The sequence below is a fragment of the Oncorhynchus mykiss genome, chromosome 19 (assembly GCF_013265735.2).
Source record: "Oncorhynchus mykiss isolate Arlee chromosome 19, USDA_OmykA_1.1, whole genome shotgun sequence".
Lineage (NCBI taxonomy): Eukaryota > Metazoa > Chordata > Actinopteri > Salmoniformes > Salmonidae > Oncorhynchus > Oncorhynchus mykiss.
In genome coordinates, this window is record NC_048583.1 from 44,134,552 (window position 1) to 44,160,314 (window position 25,763).

Here is a 25,763-nt window from a genome sequence, read left to right on the forward strand (position 1 = left end):
GCATTCTCCTGGCATCCACCAAATCCAGATTCGTCCATTGAACTGCCAGATAGTGAAGCGTGATTCATCAATCCGGCGGAGTAGCCTAGTGGTTAGAGCGTTGGACTAGTAACCGGAAGGTTGCAAGTTCAAAATTGTACAAATCTGTCGTTCTGCCCTTGAACAGGCAGTTAACCCACTGTTCCTAGGCCGTCATTGAAAATAAGAATTTGTTCTTAACTGACTTGCCTGGTTAAATAAAGGTAAAAAAAATAATAATCCAGAGAACACGTTTCCACTGCACGAGTCCAATGACGGCGAGCTTTACGCCACTCCAGCCGACGCTTGGCGATCTTAGGCTTGTGTGCTGCTCGGCCCTATCAGCCCATTTCATGAAGCTCCCGACAAACAGTGCTTCCAGAGGCAGTATGGAACTTGGTAGTGAGTGTTGCAACCAAAGACAGATAATGTAAGGTAGTAAAACTGGCAATTAACAGGAGGCATGCGCGCTAGGCTAGGAAATGGACACGTACTGTTAAATGACCCAGGCCTCAGACGACCTCTAACTCTCTGAGCTACTGTTGGGCTCAGTAAATTAACAACCTCCTACGTGTACTGACTTCATTAGTGACTGAATACCACCAGTAACGCAGCAGCCACTGCATGTGTGCAATGGGTAACTTCAACTTCCTGTGTAGCTACCTTTTAAAGCCCCATACTGTGATCTTAGCGGCTTCCTTTTTTTAACATTTGGACATTGATCCAGGTGACGAGTTGTAAAACCTTTTCAATTTACAGGGACTTTATTTATTCACTTGGCAGAATGGTTCTGTACGGGTTACGGTACAGTACCTATTTTGTCGTATACTGCATTTTAACAGCTGGAGTCTGTTAGCTCAAACACACATTGAGTTGGGCTGGTGGGCTGCCAGTAACCATCCCAGTCAGCATGCAGCTCCTGACTGTTGTTGTGTTGGACAAGTCAACTGAGGCTGCAGCGTTTTAGATTTGCCAAGTAAGGATCAGTCATCTTGATGGAATGATGAGAGACTTGATCTTTTAAACATATTTCCAGTTCTTGGCCAGTGGAAAACGTGCTTGGTGCAGCAGATAGGATATGGCCTGGTGGTACTATCCCTTAGTGTGCCTGTGAGGACTCAGGGCATGTTGAGTTAAAGAAGCCAATTTGTTTGAGGTGGCCTGCCAGGTGCCTGCTACTTCTGGAGAAACTGACATACACTTGGAAAGACAGGATTTATTGATATAGTTAAAAGTCTGATGGCTTGTTTTACAGTACCATTCTTAACAAGACAGTAAAATAAGACGATTTACATTGAATCATAGCATTTTTCTATTGGTGCTTTAAACAACTGTTTGTTTGTTCCTTTCTCACTAACAATATACATTTTTATGTTAAACATTTAACAGATACATACAAATCTAGGTAGCAATATGAGTAGACTGTTATAAAATGTAGGCCCCTTACAACCATTTGTCAGGGGAAACTAACCACATTGTGCCCATTTGAATGAAACTAAGATGTACAGAGATATGATTGTGATCTACTGTATAAAATAACTGTCACCTCAGGTTTGGGCCTCTCCCAATGTGCTCAGCTAATTCACTGATTTCATCTTGATTCTTGAATAACCAACAGTAGACAGCATAAATATGAGCAGACAGTTTGAAATCTGAAGATTCGCTTTTCCTCCCAATCTGAAACATGTGTCTAATCCCTAATGGTCCTCCACGGATGGGCCTGTGTGCAAAAATATCCATTATTTGGAAAATAATAATTTTCCTATGATTGGTTTGATAGCAGTCAACAGTGCAGTTCACCATGATTAGGTTTCAAAGTGCATTTCCTGAGAAGAGATGTTGATTTGATTGGCTTGGTTTCTTGGGGTCTTCAGAACCAGGCTGAGAAGCCGTGTTTTTCCTTCACCACCCAGATGCTGTCGATCACCTTACCATACTGAACGACAAAGAGGCATTCTCCTTTATCACTGAGCCAACAAAACTGAATGAACAGTGCAATGACTTGTTTTTTCCCCATGAAGTGTATTACATATCAGTAAGAGATTGGAGAAGATCATTCACTTCATAGTTATAGAACTGAGGACTTCCCTCTCTGCTCACCTGGTCATCGGAGACCTGCTCCAGGTACAGATGGGTGGTGTTGTGCACTTGCATGCGGGTGTATCCATAATCTGTACTGCGGAAGGCACTCCAGTCCCTCGGATTAGGGACGAACGGATCATGATTCTCACGGCAGCCCTGAAAAGACCATAGATATCTACAAGCCATCCTACAGTGCCTAGTGAAAGTCTAAACACCCCTTGCACAGCATATATTTTGCTGACTTGAAGTTAAAAAGAAAAGAAAAAGAAAAAAAGGGATTACATAACATTTTCTTCCCCCTAAAGAACATTTTCTACAGTAAAACCAAATTGTCCAGCAGGGTTAGATATTTAGAAGGTTCTCCTCTAACTTTTTACCTGGGCTTTGCTACTTTCATATTTATTTTGATCATGACAAACTCAGTCCCTCCTGGTGACAAGCATACCCATAACATGATGCTGCCACCACAGAGGGTTTCACTCTGATATGTTATATTGGATGTTATGTTAGCCTCTACGGGATCGGTGTGAGCTAACGTAGGCTAATATGATTAGCATGAGGTAGTAAGTAACAAAAACATTCCCAGGACAGACATATCTCATATGGGCAGAAGCTTAAATTCTTGTTAATCTAACTGCACTGTCCAATTAACAGTAGCTATTAGTGAAAGAATACTATGCTATTGATTGAGAAGAGTGCACAGTTATGAATTTGAAAATGTGTTAATAACCCAATTAGGCACATTTGGGCAGTCTTGATACAACATTATGAACAGATATGCAATAGTTCATTGGATAAGTCTAAAACTTTGCACATGCACTGCTGCCATCTAGTGGCCAAAATCTAAATGGCACCGGGGCTGGAATAATACATTATGGCCTCTTGCATTTCAAAGATGGTACACAAAAAACGCTTGTTTTTTCCCCTCTTTGTACTATCTTTTACCAGATCTAATGTGTTATATTCTCCTACATTAATTTCACATTTCCACAAACTTCAAAGTATTTCTTTTCAAATGGTATCAAGAATATGCATATCCTTGCTTCAGGTCCTGAGCTACAGGCAGTTAGATTTGCGTATGTCATTTCAGGTGAAAACTGAAAAAAAGGGCCCGATCCTTTTAATCCAAACCTGAAGGTTTTAAATTTAGGCCAAAAAGTTATTGGAATCATTTCTTATCCTCCCCTGATCTATTCCTGTTTAAAAATGTATCCCAGACATGCTTTTAAAGCTCATTGGTGGCTTTGCGGTTGAATTGTTAGACATTCACTAACCAAGGGAACTTAGACACAAGAACTAAAATCATGAGAACCACTACTTTTGCAAACAGATAGACCTCATTCAACAAATATGATTTTGTATGAAAATATTTTCTCCTAAACTTATTTAGATGTACCTCAGCAAGGGGTGTGAAGACCTTTGTAATTAAGACTTGTTATTTCAGAAAAAGTATTTTACTTGGAAAATGTGGAGGTTGTGTAGATCAGTGAAAAAAATCCAGACAGAAATTTTAGGTAGCAAAATATTAAAACTGCAAGGCTGTGTAGACTTTCACTAAGCACTGTATGCTACTTCACAGTCCTTTGATAGTCTATAGTGTCCTGTTTTCAGTCAAAGGTTCATGTTGTTTCTGGAGAGCCACATGCCTCCCTAAAGCTCATTCTCAGGCATCTGACATTTGGAACAGGACTGAGGCTCTGGTGCGGTCCTGACACCACTCTGATATGGGGATGACCAACTCATGTGAGCATTTATTCATGTGCATTTATACACCACAGCACACCACCCATTGACTGAAAAATGAGTGGTCAAAGCAGTGGTCTACTTACAGCAGAGCCTGTGATGATATGTACTGGGGCTTTGGGGTTTACATAAGGCTGTTCGATGCTCCCATTGAAGACCTGGAAGAGGAACATTAAAGGCTCTTCAGTCTGACAAAACACTGACGACATGGAGTGTGTGTGATGTAGTGATTATTCACATGAGAACTGACCTTGTAGCCATAGACAGGCCACAACCTCTCATATGTGTGTTCATGGGCCCACAGCTCCAGGTCCACTCCTGGAAAAAGACGTCGCATTAGTTGATATGACAATTTTGATGCAGTACTTACCTAGTATAAGCCTGGGCAATATACATATGGCATGATTTTCAATACTGAAAAAAATACAAATACCACAGCCTTGACATTCCACATTTTGTTGTGTTACATCCAGATTAATTATTATTATTTTTATTTTTTTTAAACAATATCCCATGTCAGTGGAATTATGTTAAGGTGTTTTGTAACCGATGCCTCTTTCCACTCATCAAATTGCAGGTGCACAGTCTGTATAATGTCAAAGTGTAATTACGTTTTTAGAAAGGTTCACAAATGTAAAATGAAAAGCCTTGAGTCAATAATAATTCAACCTCTTTCTTATCTTATGGCAAGCCTAAATCAATTCAGGATTAAAAATGTACTTAAGTCACATTCAGTAAGTTGCAAAGAGTGTGCAATAACATGAATACCTCATCTCTGTACCCCATACATATCTGTAAGGTCCTTCAGTCAAGCAGTACATTTCAAACACAGATTGAGACACAAAGAACATTGAGATTTTCCAATGCCTCGCAAAAAAAGAAACCTTGTAGATGGATAAACATTTTAAAAACAGACATTGAATATACTTTTAAGCAAGGTGAAGCAATTAATTATACTTTGGATGGTGCATCAATATACCCAGTCACGACAAAGATACAGGAGTCCTCCCTAATTCAGTTGCCGGAGAGGAAGGAAACCATTTAGGGATTTCACCTTGAGGTCAAGGGTGACTTTAAAACAGTTAGATTTTAATGGCTTTGATAGGAGAAAACTGAGGATGGATCAACATTGTAGTTACTCTACAAAACTAACCTAATTGACAGAGTGAAAGGAAACCTGTATAGAATCAATTATTTTATTAAAACATGCATCCTTGTCACAACAAGGCACTAAAGTAGTACCGCAAAGAAAATGTGGCAAAGCAATTCCCTTTTTGTCCTGAATACAAACTGTTATGTTTGGGGCAAATCCAATACATTACCGAGTATCACTCTATATGTTCAAGCATAGTGGTGGTTGCATCATGTTATGGGTATGCTTGTAATTGTTAAGGACTGGGGAGTTGTTCCAGGCAAAAATCCTACAAGAAAAGTAGACTGAACCAGGTTTCCACCAGACACGGGGAGATTAATTCACCTTTCAGCAGGAAAATAACCTAAAACAAGGCCAAATCTAAACTGGAGTTGCTCACCAAGACAGTGAAGATTTTTTTTAAGTAAAAAAAAAAAAAAGGCATTAGGTGAACAATAGATAAGTAAAGAAATAAAAACAACAGTAAAGACAGTGAAAAATAACAGTAGCGTGGCAATATACAGGCACCAGTTAGTCAGGCTGATTTGAGGTAGTATGTACATGTAGGCACGGTTAAAGTGACTACACATATATGATAAACAAAGAGTAGCAGTAGCGTAAAAGAGGGGTTGGCGGGTGGTGGGTGGCAGGACACAATGCAGATAGTCTGGGTAGCCAATGTGCAGGGGCACCGGTTAGTCGGGCCAATTGAGGGAGTATGTACATGAATGTATAGTTAAAGTGACCATGCATATATGATAAACAGAGAGAAGCAGCAACGTAAAAGAGGGGTTGGGGGGGGGGGGGGGGGGGGGGGGTACACAATGCAAATAGTCCAGGTAGCCATTTTATTACCTGTTCAGGTAGAAACCTTTTGGTCCTAGACTTGGCGCTCTGGTACTGCTTGCCATGCGGTAGTAGAGCGAACAGTCTGTGGCTGGGGTCTTTGACAATTTTTAGGACCTTCCTCTGACACTGCCTGGGGTAGAGGTCCTGGATGGCAGGCAGCTTAGCCCCAGTGATGTACTGGGCCGTACGCACTACACTCTGTAGTGCCTTGCTGTCGGAGGCCGAGCAGTTGCCATACCAGGCAGTGATACAACCAGTCAGGATGCTCTCGATGGTGCAGCTGTAGAACATTTTGAGGATCTGAGAACCCATGCCAAATCTTTTTAGTTTCCTGAGGGGGAATAGGCTTTGACGTGCCCTCTTCACAACAGTCTTGGTGTGTTTGGACCGTTAGTTGGTGATGTGGACACCAAGGAACTTGAAGCTTTCAACTTACTCCACTACAACCCCTTCGATGATAAATGGGGGCGTGCTCGGTCCTCCTTTTCCTGTAGTCCACAATCATCTCCTTAGTCTTGGTTGAGGGATAGGTTGTCTCGTTGTCGGTGATCAGGCCTACCACTGTTGTGTCGTCTGCAAACTTAATGATGGTGTTGGAGTCGTGCCTGGCCACGCAATCGTGGGTGAACAGGAAGTACAGGAGGGGACAGAGCACGCACCCCTGAGGGGCTCCAGTGTTGAGGATCAGCGTGGCAGATGTGTTGCTACCTACCCTCACCACCTGGGGGCTGCCCGTCAGGAAGTCCAGGATCCAGTTGCAGAGGGAGGTGTTTAGTCCCAGGATTCTTAGCTTAATGATGAGTTTTGAGGGTACTATGGTGTTGAACGCTGAGCTGTAGTCAATGAATAGCATTCTCACGTAGGTGTTCCTTTTGTCCAGGTGGGAAAGGGCAGTGTGGAGTGCAATAGAGATTGCATCAGCTGTGGATCTGTTGGGGAGGTATGCAAATTGGAGTGGGTCTATAGTTTTTGAGATAATGGTGTAGATGTGAGCAATTACCAGCCTTTCAAAGCACTTCATGGCTACGGACGTGAGTGCCACGGGTCTGTAGCCATTTAGGTAGGTTGCCTTCGTGTTCTTGGGCACAGGGACTATGGTGGTCTGCTTGAAACATTTTGGTATTACAAACTCAATCAGGGACATGTTGAAAATGTCAGTGACACCTGCCAGTTTGTCAGCACATGCCCGGAGCACAAATCCTGGTAATCCATCTGGCTCCGCAGCCTTGTGAATGTTGGCCTGTTTAAAGGTCTACTCACGTCGACGACGGAGAGCGTGATAAAACAGCTGTCCGGAACAGCTGATGCTCTCATGTATGCCTCGGTGTTGCTTGCCTCGAAGCGAGCACAGAAGTAATTTAGCTCTTCTGGTAGACTCGTGTCACTGGGCAGCTCGCGGCTGTGCTTCCCTTTGTCATCTGTAATGGTTTGCAAGCCCTGCCACATAAGACGAGCGTCGGAGCCGGTGTAGTACGATTCAATCTTAGTCCTGTATTGACGTTTTGCCTGTTTGATGGTTCGTTGGAGGGCATAGTGAGATTTCTTAAAAGCTTCCGTGTCAGAGTGCCACACCTTGAAAGCGACAGCTCTACCCTTTAGCTCAGTGCGAATGTTGCCTGTAAACCATGGATTCTGGTTGGATTATGTGCGTACAGTCACTGTGGGGACGACGTCCTCGATGCGCTTATTGAAAAAGCCAGTGACTGATGTGGTGCACTCCTCAATGCCATCGGAAGAATCCCGGAACATGTTCCAGTCTGTGCAGTTTAGCATCTGCTTCATCTGACCACTTTTTTATAGACCGAGTCACTGGTGCTTCCTGCTTTAATTTGAGCTTGTAAGCAGGAATCAGGAGGATAGAATTATGGTCAGATTGACCAAATGGAGGGCCAGGGAGCGCTTTGTACGCGTCTCTGTGTGTGGAGTACAGATGATCTAGAACGTTTTCCTCTCTTGTTGCATATTTAACATGCTGATAGAAATTAGGTAGAACTGATTTAAGTTTTGCTGCATTAATGTCTCCGGCCACTAGGAGCACCGCCTCTGGGTGAGTGGTTTCCTGTTTGCTTATTTCCTTAAAACAGCTGACTGAGTGCGGTCTTAGTACCAGCATCCGTCTGTGGTGGTAAATAAACAGCCACTAAAAGTATAGATGAGAACTCTCTTGGCAAATAGTCTGGTCTGCAGTTGATCATAAGATACTCTACTTGAGGCGAGCAAAATCCTGAGACTTCCTTAGATTGTGCACCAGCTGTTGTTTACAAATATGCAAAGACCCCCCCCCCCGCCTCCCATCGTGTTACCGGAGTGTGCTGTTATATCTAGCCGGTGCAGTATATATCCCGCTAGCTGAATAGCCATGTCATCATTCAGCCACGATTCTGTGAAACATAAGAGGTTACCGTTTTTGATGACCCGTTGGTAGGATATTCGTGATCGTACCTCGTCTAATTTACTGTCCAATGATTGTACTTTGGCGAGTAATATTGACGGTAACGGCAGCTTTCCCACTCGCCTTCTGCGGATCCTTACGAGGTACCCCGCTCTGTGTCCTCTGTACCTGTGTCTCTTCCTCTTGCCAATAACTGGGATGTTGGCATTGTCAGGTGTTCGGAGCATGTCCTGTGCGTCCTGCTTGTTGAAGACAAAATCTTTGTCTAACCCGAGGTGAGTGATCGCTGTCCTGATATCCAGAAGCTCTTTTTTACCGTAAAATATGGTGGCAGAAACATTGTGTACAAAATTAGTTACAAATAATGAGAAAAAAAAACACATCATAGCACAATTGGTTGCCGCCCGTAAAACTGCTGCCATTTCTTCCGGCGCCATTTTTCAACAACCAATTTGACAGAGCATGAAGCATAAAAAAAAGCAATTGTTGAACAATCCAGGTATGGAAAACTCTTAGATACTTGCCCAGAAAAATTCACAGCAGCAATCACTGCCAACGGTGATTCTAACATGCATTGACTCACAGGGTTGAATACTTATCTAATAATACACACACACAGTACCAGCCAAAAGTTTGGACACACCTACTCATTCATGGGTTTCTTAAGTTTTACTATTTTCTACATAGTTTTGATGACTTTACTACTGTTCTACTATGAAATAACACATATGGAATCATGTAGTAACTAAAATGTTAAATCAAAATATATTTTATATTTGAGATTCTTCAAAGTAGCCACCCTTTGCCTGATGACAGATTTTCACACTCCTGGCATTCTCTAAACCAGATTCACCTGGAATGCTTTTCCAACTATCTTGAAGGAGTTCCCACACATGCTGAGCACTTGTTGGCTGCTTTTCCTTCACTCTGCGGTCCAACTCATTCCAAACCATCTAAATTGGGTTGAGGTTGGGTGATTATGGAGGCCAGGTCATCTGATGCACACTCCATCTCTCCTTGGTCAAATAGCCATTACACAGCCTGGAGGCGTGTTGGGTCATTGTCCGGTTTAAAAACAAATGATAGTCCCATTAAGCGCAAACCAGTTGGGATGGCGTATCGCTGTGCTAGCCATGCTGGTTAAGTGTGCCTTGAATGCTATTTAAAATCACAAACAATGTCACCAGCAAAGCAGCCCCACACCAATACACCTCCAAAGGACAGATTTCCACCAGTCTAATCTCCATTGCTTGTGTTTCTTTGCCCAAGCAAGTCTCTTCTTATTGGTGTCCTTTAGTAGTGGTTTCTTTGCAGCAATTCAAACATGAAGGCCTGAGTCACTGAACAGTTGATGTCGAGATGTTTCTTACTTGATCTCTGTGAAGCATTTATTTGGGCTGCAAGTTGAGGTGCAGCTAACTAATGAACTTTTCTCTGCAGCAGAGGTAACTCTGGGTCTTCCTCTCCTGTTGCTGTCGTCATGAGAGACAGTTTTATCATAGATTGATGGTTTTTACAACTGCACTTGAAGAAACTTTCAAAGTTCTTGAAATTGTCCGGATTGACTGACCATGTTTTAAAGTAATGATGGACTGTCATTTATCTTTGATTATTTGAGCTGTTCTTGGTCTGTTACCAAATATGGCTATCTTCTGTATACCAAACCTACCTTGTCACAAAACAACTGATTGGCTCAAAGAAATTCCACAAATGAACTTTTAACAAGGCACACCTGTTAATTTAAATTCATTCCAGGTGACTCCCTCATGAAGCTAGTTGAGAGAATACCAAGAGTGTGGGAAGCTATCATCAAGGCAAAGGGTGGCTACTTTCAAGAATCTCAAATACATTTTTTGGTTACTACATGATTCCATATGTGTTTTTTAATAGTTTTGATGTCTTCACTATTATGCTACAATGTAGAAAATAGGATAAATAAATAAAAACCCTTAGGTGTCCAAACTTTTGACTGGTACTGTATACATTTTTAAATAGCACCCCTTGTGTGCACATTCAGTAATACGTATACTTCAGCATGGTACAGAAACGGTATGAAAGGCTTGGGTGGTATCCAGATTATCTACAAAGACTATTGACAGCAACACAAAGGACTAGGAGCAACCGTGGGATCCTCAGGCCTTTTCATTGCATTATGCAATATAGCCATGAAAAGGTGCATTATGACCATTTTAATTAATGAACCCCATAGAACATACCTCACGTTTTACCTATTTACTCACGTTTGCTATTCAAAGAGCACTAAATATAAGGGTTTCACTCAAGAAACACAACCAACAAGCGAGAGAAATGTAACATTGAAAAACATTTGGATAATGGTCAGCTGTTGTAATAAAGGAAAAGTTGTTGGATTACTCTGTTCAAGCCGAGTGCTGGGACGTTAGTCTGTCTGAGAGGACAGATTTGTGACGGTAACAACTTTAGAGCACAGTTCTGTTGTGTAAAATGGAGACCATACCGTATAGATATAATAGATCCTCCAGACCTGGCGCTGGCGGTTTTGTGTCATTCCGTCCCAGGCGGACCTGAAACAGAGCAGAGACAGACAGAGCATGCTGGGATTAGGATCAGAAACGTCATCAGATATCACCCTCATGTCCATGCCAGGCTGTCACTCCTTACCCATGCCAAGTGCTGAATGCAACAGGTCTGAATGGAAACTGTGCTTCAGGGATTAATGTGGACTAGCCAGGCGTTGACAGTTTTAGTCAGACACGGCAACTAATGTCTCCAGCAACAGCGCAGAAAACAAATCCTGTAAATGCTTGTATTTAACATAGAATAGTTCTCTGGGATACAGCCTAGCTGTTCTTTACATATCTGTCAATGCCATGTCAAGTAAATCAGGGCCAAGTGTTATAAAGCGTATTAACAGAGTGATAGAGCGTACCTGGTCAGAAAATAACAGCAATCAACATGTAATGAGTAAATAGTTGCACTGATGGGGAGCAGGGAGATACTTCTGCTTGTAAAACTTCACTTATGATCAGTACAGGGGATGTTTGGCCAGTCAGCTAGTTGCTCAGATTTGGTCAGAGACTAAAACCCCTGTGCATATTAACACTAGTTGCTGTGGAAGTTCACTTGCTGAAAGCAAATTGTACATTAATGAATTCTTACATCCAAGAACACTATTAAATATCACAACTAATACAGAGGGTATAATCATCCATCCATGTAATTGACCCCCACCCCTCTCTCTAATCAGTGAGGTGTTTTGTGCCGTACATACATAACTCTCAAACTGGGTGCAGTCGTCTTTGTCGTTGTTAGAGCAGTACATGGGTCTGTGTCCCATAGTGATGATCCAGGGGCGCTCTGCTCGGTTCTCTGGCTTGTTGGCCTCCTGAGAGAGGATCAGGCAAGAGAAGGAGTCACACCGCTGTGTGTGTGCACGCACATGTGTGTGTTTGTACTGTTTAGGACAGCAAAGTTTATTACTCAAGAAATACTACTAAAAAGGGCATTACTGTCACTGCCAGGTTCAGTTGTCCAGAGATGCGACAAATGGCTTCACTAATACTGGGACTGTAAATTAAGTACTTTACCTCAAGGTCCTTTTTAAGCCACTCGTACTGCTTGAAGATGAGGTCCACACCATAATCAAGAAAGAAGTAGATCTCAGTGGAGAGAGAAATGATATGGGCTGATCCTACATTCCAGCTGTGGACAGAGCATACAAACGATCAAAAGCCTTGACCATCCAAAGTAAACAAACTACTGAGAGGGGCACATACTTAGTCTATAGTGAAAGACTTTCCCCAAAGGAACATTTGCAAAGGAGCGTGTGAAAGATGAAAATTTAACTAACTTGCATTATGTAATAGGCTACATGGCATACATTTGACATTTTGATACATTGCACAAACAAAGAAAATAGTGCTGTGTCATCACTGCTATTTTACGGTACAATCTCTCAAACATTACTAGCTATCTTGTTTTCCAATGGAAGGGATGTGGGTAGTGACTGTGAGAGCCCTATGATTGCACGGTGCCTGGCAGAGTGGGGGACCAGGAGAGAGACATTCTGTATGTGGCTAGCTCACAGCTAAATTGGACAAGATTTAGTGCAGGGATGGGCAACTTTAATCGGGGTGGGGGACAAAGAATCTGAGCTCATCAAGGGGGGCCGCAGTGGCTTGCGGGTCGGCGTAGTCATAGTCTTTTGCGGATCCTTAGCAACATTTGTGTCCCTCATGTACATGTCTGTCTCCTCAGGCATCACCCCAGTCCTGCAGGCTGTGCAGGTGCTGGAAAGAAGGGGCCTCATCCCTTCTTTAGCTTGAGCCAGGGGAGAGAGGGGCAGGTCTGTGGTCTAGGAGGTATTATCTTACTGCCTCAGAGAATGGCATGTGTGTTATGAGCCTGCCACAGATCGGATGTATGGCTCCTTTGTGCCGCCGGCCCCTTCACTCAGACTGAACCAAAGTGTTCCAAAGGGGATGCTAGATAGAGCTCCCCTCTCTTTGGCCAAATCATTTGGGGGTGAGTTTACTTTCATCAATGACTACTTCTATACAGTAGAGGGTAAGTGTGTGTGTGGTAGATGATCCCTTACCTGTACCATAGACTCTCAGTCTGTCCTGGCATGCTGAAGCGGTTCCTGTAGTTGGAAAAGTTGCTGTGAAAACAGAACGGGTTCGGCTAATGAGATGCATGGACTTTAGTGTTCCATCTAGGTGCCTTAAATACCTCAGGTGAGATATTTAGTGCCAGAAACCTTAGTTCTATCATCATGTGGTTCCCTTGTCAGTAGTCGTAAATGTCACAGGTGTGACGAATTGGTTGTCATTTTCACCAAGCTGGCATTGGCATTGGTTGATTGTTTTCCCATTAAAAAAACTATTATTTTGCTTCCAGGCAGCCGCCCACAGGACACCTGCCTTGGGACTGGGTCGCTTTCTGTTTATTAGGTTTGTGTAATTGACTGAAATTATTACTTTGCATTGGTTTGAACAAAAAGTGGATAATTTATTTGGCTAAATGACTTGAATCTGAACTTAAATAAATTGAACTTGATGTATATTGGAAACCTAAAGTGTATTTTTTGTAAAACTATGCATTGACAAAGTTAAACTGGAATCAAACAACCCCATTGTCTGGTCTTTCACACCACCTGCTCAACCCAGATCTTAGAACCTGTTACTTTGCACTTTGTGACATAAACAAGGCTAATCTTAGACAGCTATTCAGAATACATACTACAGAAAGATTCATTACACAATGACACTGCCATTTTTTGTAGTTGCTAGCCAATCGTGGCCGTTACCTCTCCCACACTCACAATAGCTTTGAGTCACATTCCTCATGGAGATGACCTATCTAGCCAACTTTGACTACAGAAGTAAAGCATCTGCTTTAAACCTGCATGGAATACAGCCATTTATTACACTAGTCCACTGCTACAGCCAAGGTCTGTAAGTGGTCACCTCTAGAGACAGGATAGGATACGACCAGACAGTATTTCCTACAACGCCACCACCTCTACCGCTGGTCATTTATCAATATTATAGTGCCAGAACCACCAGATCCGGACACACACAGACCGAACCGGTTCCCCTAATGAGACCCAAACCGAGACTTGTGCCTTGGAGAGCACCAGTCGCAGGCGTGCTATCCACCCACCCAAACACGTGCCATTTCCTAAATATTTCAATTGGCCAAACCTGTGTTAACAAGCGGCATGCAGAAAGGAAATGCCTTTCTAGGAAGACGTTCACTAACGACGGCAGGCCAAGCCAAGAGCTAGCTGTCTTTAGGGGTTGACAGATTTGAATTTCACCAATAAAACTGGGAGCCAATCTTCCTTCCAGTTAAAGCAGTAGAGTCATTCCACAAAATGACTGTCTTTTGCATCCCTTTGATATTTTAAGTAGAAATTGTGCACCAATATTTAATTTTAAAAGCCTGTTAAAGTATATTAAATAAAGTGCCCTTTAATATAGACTGCATGGAGAATAAAATAAATTAGATTTTTTTTTTTTAAATGAATAAAGACTTGCTAAAGTGTCTTTTATTTCCCTCCGTCAACACTAACTTCTAGGAAGATTTTAACCCACTTAACCCCAGCATTTCTCCCTATTTTCACCATTGTAAAGCCCTTGCTACTTTGATGCTTTGACAAAGTCATTTCTGAAGATTATTATTTATTTCTTGTGATTAGTGATTCATTTACATCTGTCTCTCATTTTAAGGTCAACCCTTTCACGTGAACTGAACTCTCGTTTGAATAAAAATAAACATTGAATACGTAGTCAAATCACAGTGTAAAAGCATATTTATATATTTTTTGGGCAATTTACTGGTGTTTTGTGGTGGAAAACTGAGTGGGTCAAGCATAACACATTAACCCTGTTACCCATAAACAGGCTAGAAAGGTTTTAACGATTTAATTTTTTTGTGTGAAACTTGCATTAAAATGCCCATCCCTGGTTGAACACATGGGGATTTATGGCTGATTTAAGATGAAATCGTCAACCCTGTTACGGTCAACCATGCTACTTTATTTGTCACTTAATAGGCACTTACTATAGTCCTTTTTTATTTAACCTCTTGAGATGGGGAAACATGTGTTTTATTAAGTTGAATTTATGCTCTTTGACAGGACGTTAAAATTAGGTGAAATCCAAAGTTTTTTTTAAACCAACTTACACTTCTCAAAAGGCACCGAATTGGTGGAACGACCCAGTAAGGTATGTGGTGAAGTGATGGGGGAGTCTGATAGCTCTCCTGGCTTATGTAAGAGGCAGACAGGGACAGAGCGGGTTAATGCAAAGTTAGGTAACCAGAGACAGTTCTGGTCAGAGATTTAAAGGAAAGATCAGGATCATAGAGAATCTCTAGTTAATGGGATAAGTTGACCTTGGGGTCAAGATTACATGGTCAAATTCAAAGGTACGATAATAACTCAATAATTGAACGGTCTGTTACAATTGACCAGTCCACCATTTGCAACAGAGATTCTGACATAATCCTTTTCATGCTGTAACATACTTAATCCCAAACCATTCTGGGTGGTTGAGAAAGGAAGACACAGTGTGTCCCGCCATATGCAGAACTGGGAGACGCTGTGAGCAGCAGCACGTCTGAGTCAAAGCTACTTAGTCTGGAGCACAGTCATGGGTTAATTCCCCCATCTTGTGGTGGCTAGGCAGGGAAGCAGCTGACTGTTTGTTGGATGGACACGAGACGCAAGGTCTCCTTATGGGCGGACACCTCTTACCTCATACATAAAACAATATACATTTTAAGAGACCCTGGACAATGAAAATAGAACAGGGGTAATAAAAGCACTTCTATTTGGTCCAATAATATATGGACTTGTTTTGGTATACTGAACGATATATGTGCATGTCTAAAGGGGAATCATTACAACTTCCTAACACAGCCGCTCAGAAGTTTTTTTTCTCCTCTACACAGTGGAAAAACTGATCAGCTCAATTGAAAATGCTTATTTGTGTCATTCATTTACATTGTGTCCCCGCATTGCGGGGGACCCTCTTCTACGCTGCTTCTACTCTGTTATTATCTAAGCAGTCACTTTAATAGCTCTACCTACATGTACATAATTACCTCGACACCGGTGCCCCCCCCGCACATTGACCCTGTATATAGCCCCGCTATCGTTATTTACTGCTACTCTTTAATTATTTGTTATTATTATCTCTTACTTTTTTAGGGATTTTCTTAACCGCATCGTTGGTTAAGGGCTTGTAAGTATTGTTGTATTCGGCGCATGTGAGAAATACAATCAGTCATAGTTTGTAACTAGAAAGGCTGTTTCCCTTGAGTGATTTATTTTCCCCTAAAATAATATCATGATACAAATTTGAAGGTAAGTGATCCAGCTTAAACCCTGTCAAATGCAACGTGGATGGACTGGTTCATAATCCTAATCAACAGGACTTTCCCCTGCAAGTAAACTGTTTAGAAACCACACATACTAACAAATCAGATCAGCCCTTTCATTTCACTGATGAGTCTGAGCTACAAGATGCCAACCTAATCCTGGCTTTTTGAAACCTTAAAAGGAACAATTGCTGTCTGAACATCAATTCACGTCATGGCTCATTGTTTGAAATGGCAACAGTCACTTCCTATTGCCTCAGATGGGCCATTGAACTATAGATTGTGCGGGGGAACAAAGGCGCTCTTGACTGGGGCCTTAGCATCTAATGTGGACATGCTGGCCTCATGCAGCTGGAATGCTGAGGACTCGTGGTCAGCCCGGCTCAATTGCTTTTATCAGGGGTGAAAGTAAACCAGTACGGTCCCGTACGGAGTCCTGGCAAAATAAATATTGGGGGTACGGTGTACCGATAAAATCTGAGCCTATTACAATAATTAAAATGTAAAGAAAACTGTAGGCTTTTAAAACATTTATCTTGATGTCAGCTGCATGAAAAATGAGCAAAATCCCTTGAAAACGGGTGGTATACAGTGAACACTCCAACGCTGTGTGGTTCGAGGAGAAATGTCAGTGTTTTCCAAGGCAGAGATGAATGGCCCGAGACTGACGCACACAGACAGCAGTAGACTCATCAATTCAGTCAAAAAATGTAGGCATATTGATAATCATTGAAATGTACTTTACATTCATCAAATGGCAGGTGCAAATAGCTGGAATTAATTTGTGAGTGTGAGAACGTGCGCAGGTACCCTACATGAGCCTTTGATTATTTGACAATCAGATGAAAACACCCTGAATGGTTGTGTTTATGCCACATTAAAAAGGCAATACATTTTTGTTAAGTTAAATGGCAAATCTTTACGACTAGGCCCAAAGAGATTCTATATGAAATTCTATGATTAGGCCCATAAAAACAAATGTGTGCACGTGCTTAGTAGATCCCGTACAGGGAATAAATGACATTTACTTTCACCCCTGCTTTTACTGGGGTAAGAAAATATAAATAAAAAGCAGAAGCAACTGCTGAAAATCTTGGTTCTTAAGTATTATATACTTTTTATCTAAACAATAAAACATACACATACAAACATCATCTACATCACACACTGTCCAAACCCACTAGCACACACCCCCATCGCCAGCATCACTTTCCTCAACATGGCCTGAAACTGCACCATTTTGTTTCTCTCCGTAGCCCACGCACTTTCAATATCTAAATAATAAATCATTTGATTGGTTCTGACAAGCACCACTGAATAAAACAGTGTATCTGATTGAGGGGGATGGTAGGCTTTAGGCTATGTTATCCAAGGTTGGAGGGTACTGCTTTTTGATATCAGGTTCTGATGTCAGGTGACAAGGCCAAGAAAAACAGGCTACTGTTAGCAGCTCCTTAAATTAGGCCAGGCAGTAGGCAGACTAGGCACATTCCACCAGGGAAGAGGAGACCAGGCCTGGCCTGGGGATACAAGAAGCATAATCATTATGATGCATGATTAATGTAGATGTTTAACATTCAATCACTTCCTCATGCTAACACACTCACACCTGAAAGCACATTGTCTGCACGACTCTGTACGGGTACTTCCTGTATATAGCCATGTTATTTTTACTCGTCATTGTTATTCACTATTCACTGTGTATTTATTCATCATGTCACACAGACACAGTACATACATATATTCAGTACCAGTCAAACGTTTGGACACACCTTCTCATTCAAGGGTTTTTCTTTAGTTTTCTATTTTCTACATTGTAGAATAATAGTAAAGACATCATAACTATGACATAACACATAATATAACACATAATGATGTAGTAACCAAAAAAGTGTTAAACAAATCAAAGTATATTTTATATTTGAGATTCTTCAAAGTAGCCACCCTTTGCCTTGAGGACAGCTTCACACAGTCTTGGCATTCTCTCAACCAGCTTCACCTGGAATGCTTTTCCAACAGTCTTGAAGGAGTTCCCATATATGCTGAGCACTTGTTGGCTGCTTTTCCTTCACTCTGTGGTCCAACTTATCCCAAACCATCTCAATTGGGTTGAGGTCGGGTGATTGTGGAGGCCAGGTCATCTGATGCAGCAGCTGATCCATCACTCTTATTCTTGGCCAAATAGCCCTTACAAAGCCTGGAGGTGTGTTGGGTCATTGTCCTGTTGAAAAACAAATGATAGTCCCACTAAGCGCAAACCAGATGGTATGGCGTATCGCTGCAGAATGCTGTGGTAGCCATGTTGGTTAATTGTGCCTATAATTCTAAATAAATTACAGTGTCACCAGAAAAGCACCCCCATACCATCACACCTCCTCCTCCATGCTTCATGGTTTGAACCACACATTCAGAGATCATCCGTTCACCTACTCGGCGTCTCACAAAAACACAGCAGTTGGAACCAAAAACCTAAAATTTGAACTCATCAGACCAAAGGACAGATATCCACTGGTCTAATGTCCATTACTTATGTTTCTTGGCCCAAGCAAGTCTCTTCTTATTATTGGTGTCCTTAAATAGTGGTTTCTTTGCAGCAATTCGACCCTGATTCACGCAGTCTCCTCTGAACAATTGATGTTGAGATGTGTCTGTTACATGAACTCTGTGAAGCATTTATTTGCACTGGTAACTCTAATGAACTTATCCTCTGCAGCAGAGGTAACTCTGGGTCTTCCTTTCCTGTGGCGGTCCTCATGAGAGCCAGTTTTATCATAGCGCTTGATGGTTCTTGCGACTGCACTTGAAGAAACTTTCAACTTTCCAAATTGACTGACCTTCATATCTTCAAGTAATGATGGACAGTCATTTATCTTTGCTTATTTTAGCTGTTCTTGCACTAATATGAACTTGCTATTTTACTAAATAGGGCTATCTTCTGTATACCACCCCTATATTGTCACAACACAACTGATTGACTCAAATTCTTTAAGGAAAGAAATTCCACTATTTAACAAGGCACACCTGTTAATTGAAATGCATTCCAGGTGACTACCTCATGAAGCTGGTTGAGACAATGCCAAGAGTGTGCAAAGCTCTCATCAAGGCAAAGGGTGGCTACATTGAAGAATCTCAAATATAAAATATATTTAGATTTGTTTAACACTTTTGGTCACGACATGATTCAATGTGTTAATTCATAGTTTTGATGTCTTCACTATTATTCTACAATGAAGAAAAACCCTGTAATGAGTAGGTGTGTCCACACTTTTGACTGGTACTGTATTATCTTTATCTCTGCATTGTTGGGAAGGGCCTGTAAGTAAGCATTTCACAGTTAGTCTACACCTGTTGTTTACGAAGCACGTGACAACTACAATTGTATTTGAAACAGACACGCACACACGGTACAGGATATGACACTAAATGGCTGAGCCTGTAAATCCCTGGCCTTTTAGTGCAGCCCTCTCACTGAGCTGATAGCCTAGACCAAGATCCCCAGGACTAAAGCTCTGGTATTCACCCCAATAACCAGGGGGCAACAAGGTTGTCCATCAAGGACAGGGTGGTACTGAGCATGATGAGAGTGGAGTATTTAAACTAAACTTGGTCAATAATATACAGTAGCCTGTTTTTTCTGAGCTGCACAGAAATAACATTACAGACCAGTAGACTTTGTCTGAGAGTCATTGTGTAGTAAATAAACAAAAACAACATTTCAGTGAGTTTCTGTCAGTAGTTTCTGTTGGCCTAGATGCAAGATAGGAAACTGATGTCTCAGTCAGTGTTTATTTTGGACAAGGTTTACTTGTTTAGTTATCGGTGGTTCTTGAAACACCTCCAGACCTTAGAAGAAGAAATAGTTCCCATCTGTTCCAATGGCACAGCGGAGTTGACCAAAGTGTTTTCTATAGTGGAAAAGCTATGGTTGCTCCACTCTGACCAAAATGTTGTTTTTCGGAGCTTCTACCCTTGCCTCACAGTACAGTAGCACATTATGGATATCAAGTCTGGGGAGGTCTGGCAGTCTGTCTCACCAATATGAAATACAGCATGTACCGAGTATTTTTCCCAAACCCTTTAATAATAGCATTGATTAGATGTGACCTGTACAGAATGCACCAAAATATGTACCAGGAGCAGAAAACATTGGCTAATGGTGAGCAGAAAATAAGCCGACTGCTACCATGTTGACTCACTGTTTATGAAGATTAGAAACTGTTCATAACACTGTCAGTTTTAATCATCAGTTTAACACTAAATGACTGGTGCATATGTGTGTGTGTGCATGTGCGTGGGTGTGAAAGAGAGAGAGAAACAGAGAGAAGTAAATAATTAAAGGGGATCATAAGGTTCTACTCATGACAGACAAGCAGAGAGCAAGAGAGAGAGAGAGAGAGAGGACTAAGTAAATAAGTAAAGGGGGTCATGATAAGGTCCTACTCACTATTCAGCCTCGTGGTTCCCAGGACAGGTCATATAGGGCACGTAGGCAGCTATGGACTGGATCTGACGCATGAACTCATCTCCAATCCTGCCGTTGTCCTGAAACAATTAGATTCAGTCATTTACCACAGCATAACAAACCATTTCAGTGGTAATTAAACCTGATATAATAAGGCTGACAGGATACAAGTAAAAAGCACATTAAACGATCTAAAGCCAAAGTACTGTAAATCAATTTTCCAGACAGCTTCAGGAATGTTTCATTTGCATACCAAACAAAACCCCAATGAAACTAGAACCATTGATTTCACAACTATTCTAATGGTGGCAATTGAGCTTATGAACACACTGTGGTGGATGGCATGGTAATCTTCTGATTTTCAGTTGCCATTGCCCTTAATGAGCTTTCAGAAAGAATTTCTATTTATAATATCAAGGAAGCCGCGGAACAGAGTTCGACATTCCAGCTCAAACTCAGCATGAATTGCGGCGATTAATTTTTATGGTTGTCTGCTCATAATGTCCAGCATTTTTCTCCATATTTGAGAAAAGTATGAAAGGAACAACATAACCAACATTGCTATTTAATTTTAGGGAAACAGCAGCAGCTGATGTATGCCATTGGTGATTAATAGATGTCATAGTATTTATGAAGGGCACTGTGAGACTGGCCAGTTAGGTTTGGGGAAAACATGGCCTCTTGTCTACATTAGCTAGTTGTCTCGGCTGAAAAGAGCCCTGCTGTTGTACTTCATTGGTTACTTCAGTGTTATGCACCTAATTCCAGTCTTTCAGCACAGGATTAAGGCATTTCACAGCTATGCAGGTCATTACAGCAGCGTGTCTTAACCATGGCCCAGGCATGATCTGCTGATGAATAGTAATGGGACGCTAGGGATAAGACTGAGCAGGGTTAGAGTAGCTCTATCTCATCTGTCATCATGGATCTAGCCAGACACCCAGATGGTCTTAAGAGGTCTAGCCTCATGCTGACATAATCCACTTTCATATCTTACCCTGAGGGTACCATAAACTTTGAGTGTGCCCCTTATGCCCATAGCTTAACTTCATGAAAATCTAATGAAAAAGTCCTTAACATAATTGGTATGTGTATCATTCTACCAGCTGATCAGTGATGGACGTTGTAACGTGTGTGTGTGCAGGAAACAAAAATATGTAGATATTTTACCTCATGCATGTCATATGCAAAGTCCCCTAGAAAACACAAAACCACATATTGGTCATGCATCACCTCTCCAAAGTGTGCTCCATGTTACACCCAAAGTAAAACACAATGTTATACCACTGTGATTCAAGTTATTATGTAGTTAGGATCAACAATTGTAAACATTGATAAGGTTATTCACTTAAGACAATCAGTTGGGAGTTTAACCACTTACCAACGTGTAGGATGACATCATACATCCCGACCTGGGTCTCCTTTTGTAGTCTGGCCAGAGACTGAGGGTTCTCATTGCCCATGTCCCCATAGACAGCAAACCTGGGACTCCAGCTAGTGCTCTCATTCAGAGCAGTAAAGGAGAATACATCACTCCAGCCAGCCTCACTGCCACAGTGGTACACTGCAGTCAACACAGGGAAGAAATCACTCCCCTATAAATACTATGATGATGACAGGCCACAGACTGAATGTGACAGGCAACAGACATATCCTAAATACATCATGCTAGTTCTATTAACATGGAAACCTACCATAAGCAGAGGCAGGTCTCAGATCAGTGAGAGTGACCCTGTGGATGTACATCTTCCTCCCCTCTGATCCTCCATCCACAAACAGAGTAGCTTTGCCCTTGGCTGTCAGCTCAAACAGCCGTCCGCCCCACAGGCCGTACTCCACGGTGCTCTCCTCCGTCTCATTGAATGTGGTCCAGGTGATCTCCATAGAGCCAGCGAACCCTAGGGAGAAAAGCCCCATAGTTATCCAGCCAGATCAGGCTGCTCACCTTGCCCACCTGGAAAGAGTTACAGCCCTGGATACTTACTGATCCACTTACGTAAGCTGGGAGAAACTAGCTCAAAAGGCTGATTGTTCAATAGCTCACAGAGCTTGACATTATATTTTGTTTACCACTTGGTCAAAAGCTCAAGTCACTTGTTCCCCCCCCCCCCCCCCCCCAAAAAAAAAAGTCTAACACCATTTTTACATCATTGTATGATGCAAGGAACCACTTTACAAAATAAAATGAATTACTATATTTTTTACCATAGAGAATCAGACAAAAATGAAGGCTACACTCTACCTATTGGCTTCTTTGCATATCCAAACCTCAAAATACAACACTGCCCCATTAAGGCTCTCATGGAGGATGGTTGGCCACCCTTGGTAGCCTATAAAATATTGCAATATTACAATTACAACCAAATAGTTTTTATATCTTTATAAAATAATTATCTCCAGTGCTCGAAATGAAGGGTGTCCCGTTGTCCCTGGGATGATCAAAGATATGTCTGCAGTTCAAAACAGACTCTAAGACAGTTCTGGGACAACAGATGCTAAATTCATACAACCACAGCAGATTACATGTTTTATTTATTTTTAAGTAATGAGGCTGATGCAGCAGATTAGACCGTTTATCTTAAAATGTTGATAAAGTTGTATTACTTCCTATTATAAGCTCAACAATGCTCACATGGCTTTAAGTCACATGTGAATGTACCAAAATGCAGTTAGTGGGAAAACACTGGTCTCAGAAGTGAACCACGTGCATGAGCGCTTTCATGTGACATAGATTCAAATATCAGTACAAAATGAAAGGAGAGGGGAGATCTAAAGATGCATCAACCAGGCAGGGTTACTAACATCACTAGGAGTTATGCCTTTGGCTGCTGGACAATAAAATACAATTGATTTGAAAACCAACAGAGCTTGAGAGAAATGCTGGTTTCAATGGCATATTAAGTGTTTATAAAATCATTTTCTCAACATTTCTATGGTCATATTTTGGTTAGGCTACTTTGAAACAAGGTAAGACAACCATAAAATGGCATAAAACGTCCAGGTTTTAAACAATTACGTTTATGGTTAAATAGCTTCTGCTCAGATTCAAGGTGGGTGATGTGCGGTGCGCAACAGGCTCTGCCCTTCACTCTCCGCTCTCTTGATAATTTGATCTGAATGAACCATGACTCGAGTATGTCGACAGAATCAAGCCTTTAGACCGGGAGTTAGCAACTTTGTGTGTGGGACACAAAAAAATCTGAATTCATACACCACATTCATACACCGCCCCCCCCCCAGGTACCACATTCATACACCGCCCCCCCAGGTACCACATTCATACACCGCCCCACAGGTACCAAATTCATACACCGCCCCCCAGGTACCACATTCATACACCGCCCCCCAGGTACCACATTCATACACCGCCCCCCAGGTACCACATTCATACACCGCCCCCCAGGTACCACATTCATACACCGCCCCCCAGGTACCACATTCATACACCGCCCCCCAGGTTAAAGCCTGGACATATATATAGATTTTTATATTAAAGATGAATGGAAACAGATCAAAGACCTACCTGCATAGGAAATGTGCACCTGCTCAGGCTGGGTCCCAATGGGAGGAACACTAAGCACTAGCAGGGGTGCCAAGCTCAACGCAACGAACACAGCAACAACAACAGACACCATCTTTGCTCTGTCTGGTCGACTTCTGCACAGTCCTGAGGGGAAAGGAGAGGTGCAATTCACACAGTAGGAAGTGGATACCAGTAATATACTAATATACTGCTGTGTCTGCAGTCCCATGACTTTTGTTGCCCTCTCATACAAAGTCACATGATGTCATAAAAAACATGTAGGCTAGTTAAACTCAATAGACTCTGCTTCCCTTAAATGAAACCCAGCCTTTCAGGATACAAATAGTCTCAATTAGGCTACAGAAAACTGTGCCAGATACATGTTCTTCTACAGTTGTGCTAGTGTACTGCACAGTCAGCCAGTCAGTCAGTGTGTCTCTGATGAGGAAATCAGAATCAGTTGACCAAACTGATGAAACAGCAGCCAAACCTGTGAAGTCAGCAAATGCAGTGTGGCAAGGCATGATGAGTCAATAAAAGCAGTTGATGTTGTTTGCGATTGTTGATGTGTGCTCATTTAAAGGACAAGTCATTCGCTTTGAGTGGATCTATTCTTGCATTGGCTTTCTAACTGATGAGAACTGTATCACTTTATGATTGCCTCCCCCATAAAATTATACAAGCCTTAACATGTTATTAAAAACGTCAACTATGATTCTCTTTTAAAACAGTATGTTAGAGAGATGCAGTGAAAGATCCAATCTACTATGAGAACAAGATAAACCTAAAAGTTATCGAAAATAGATTATTCATTCTGTATTTAAAGCAATTAAGATTTCTATTTTGAAATCGAATGCACTGAGCACATTGGACACTAGGGGGTCGACAACAATAATCCAGTATGCCTATTGTACATTTACCGCATTTATGAATCCCAATAACGTCCAGCAGCCAATTTGAGCCTGGGGACGAGGTTAATGAATCCCCAACAAAGTCTCTGGTCACAGTTCAGGAAAGGAACCGGGGCTTCGTTTGGGTTAAGAAACCAAGCTGAAAAGGATAGTAAAACCAGCCTCATTAGATCAGAATATATGACTTCTTAGAAAGTACATCAACACTGACAGGTAACGTTAGGTGATTGCAGCATTAGCAAGGTAGCTAACTAGTAGAGTAGGTTAGATCGAGGAAGTGTTAGTACAAGCCACGTTATATGTGCTCATCGTCTATAGCTATCCTTCGACATTATACTGCTGCCTCGAGCTCTTTGTCAGCTGTGCTGCTGCTGTTAACAGATAACGCAACTAGGAGACAGCAGCCAATGCTAACTGCAATGCTGGATTCACTGGATGATAACTGTAAAACAGATATGTATCGTGGTAATTGCAAGTGTACAGTAGCTTCCTATAAATTGAAATGCGCAAAATAACCAAACGTGGCAAAAATACATTAGCTAGACAGACAAAGTTGCCCTCACCTTTTCTGGTTACGTCATTATTCAAAATAACAACAATGTGCCCGCGAAGAATTGTGGGTAAAACCAGTTTACCCAGTTTGTGTGAAATCCTTACTTCAAATAGTTGCAAAATGTTCCGTTTTGCAACGAAAATGTGCGGTTATGTTGGACAGATTCAGGTAGTTCCCTCCCTGTTTGCTGAACCTGTCTAATAGATAACAGTTTAGAGTAATGATTACACTG

General features: G+C 41.8%; 1 protein-coding gene across 5 annotated transcripts; it reads right to left on the reverse strand.

Annotated features, from left to right (window-relative positions):
* Positions 1-1,219: 1,219 nt before the first annotated feature.
* Positions 1,220-25,714, reverse strand: LOC110497951 (acid phosphatase type 7). Of its 5 annotated transcripts, none has more exons than XM_036954893.1 (15): positions 25,542-25,714; positions 24,988-25,117; positions 24,068-24,201; positions 22,239-22,442; positions 21,926-22,108; positions 21,715-21,740; positions 20,527-20,624; positions 12,793-12,855; positions 11,783-11,897; positions 11,467-11,580; positions 10,693-10,759; positions 4,094-4,161; positions 3,930-4,001; positions 2,119-2,256; positions 1,220-1,954 (listed from the first exon to the last, which is right to left on the reverse strand). In XM_036954893.1, the coding sequence occupies exons 2-15, from the start codon at positions 24,990-24,992 to the stop codon at positions 1,889-1,891; spliced, it is 1,353 nt and encodes a 450-aa protein (XP_036810788.1). In that variant the 5' UTR covers positions 24,993-25,117; positions 25,542-25,714; the 3' UTR covers positions 1,220-1,888. The 5 variants fall into 5 exon arrangements, with proteins under 5 accessions (XP_036810788.1, XP_036810791.1, XP_036810789.1 ...); XM_036954896.1 differs by having other exon boundaries at positions 24,068-24,211; XM_036954894.1 differs by having other exon boundaries at positions 25,636-25,659.
* Positions 25,715-25,763: the final 49 nt, after the last annotated feature.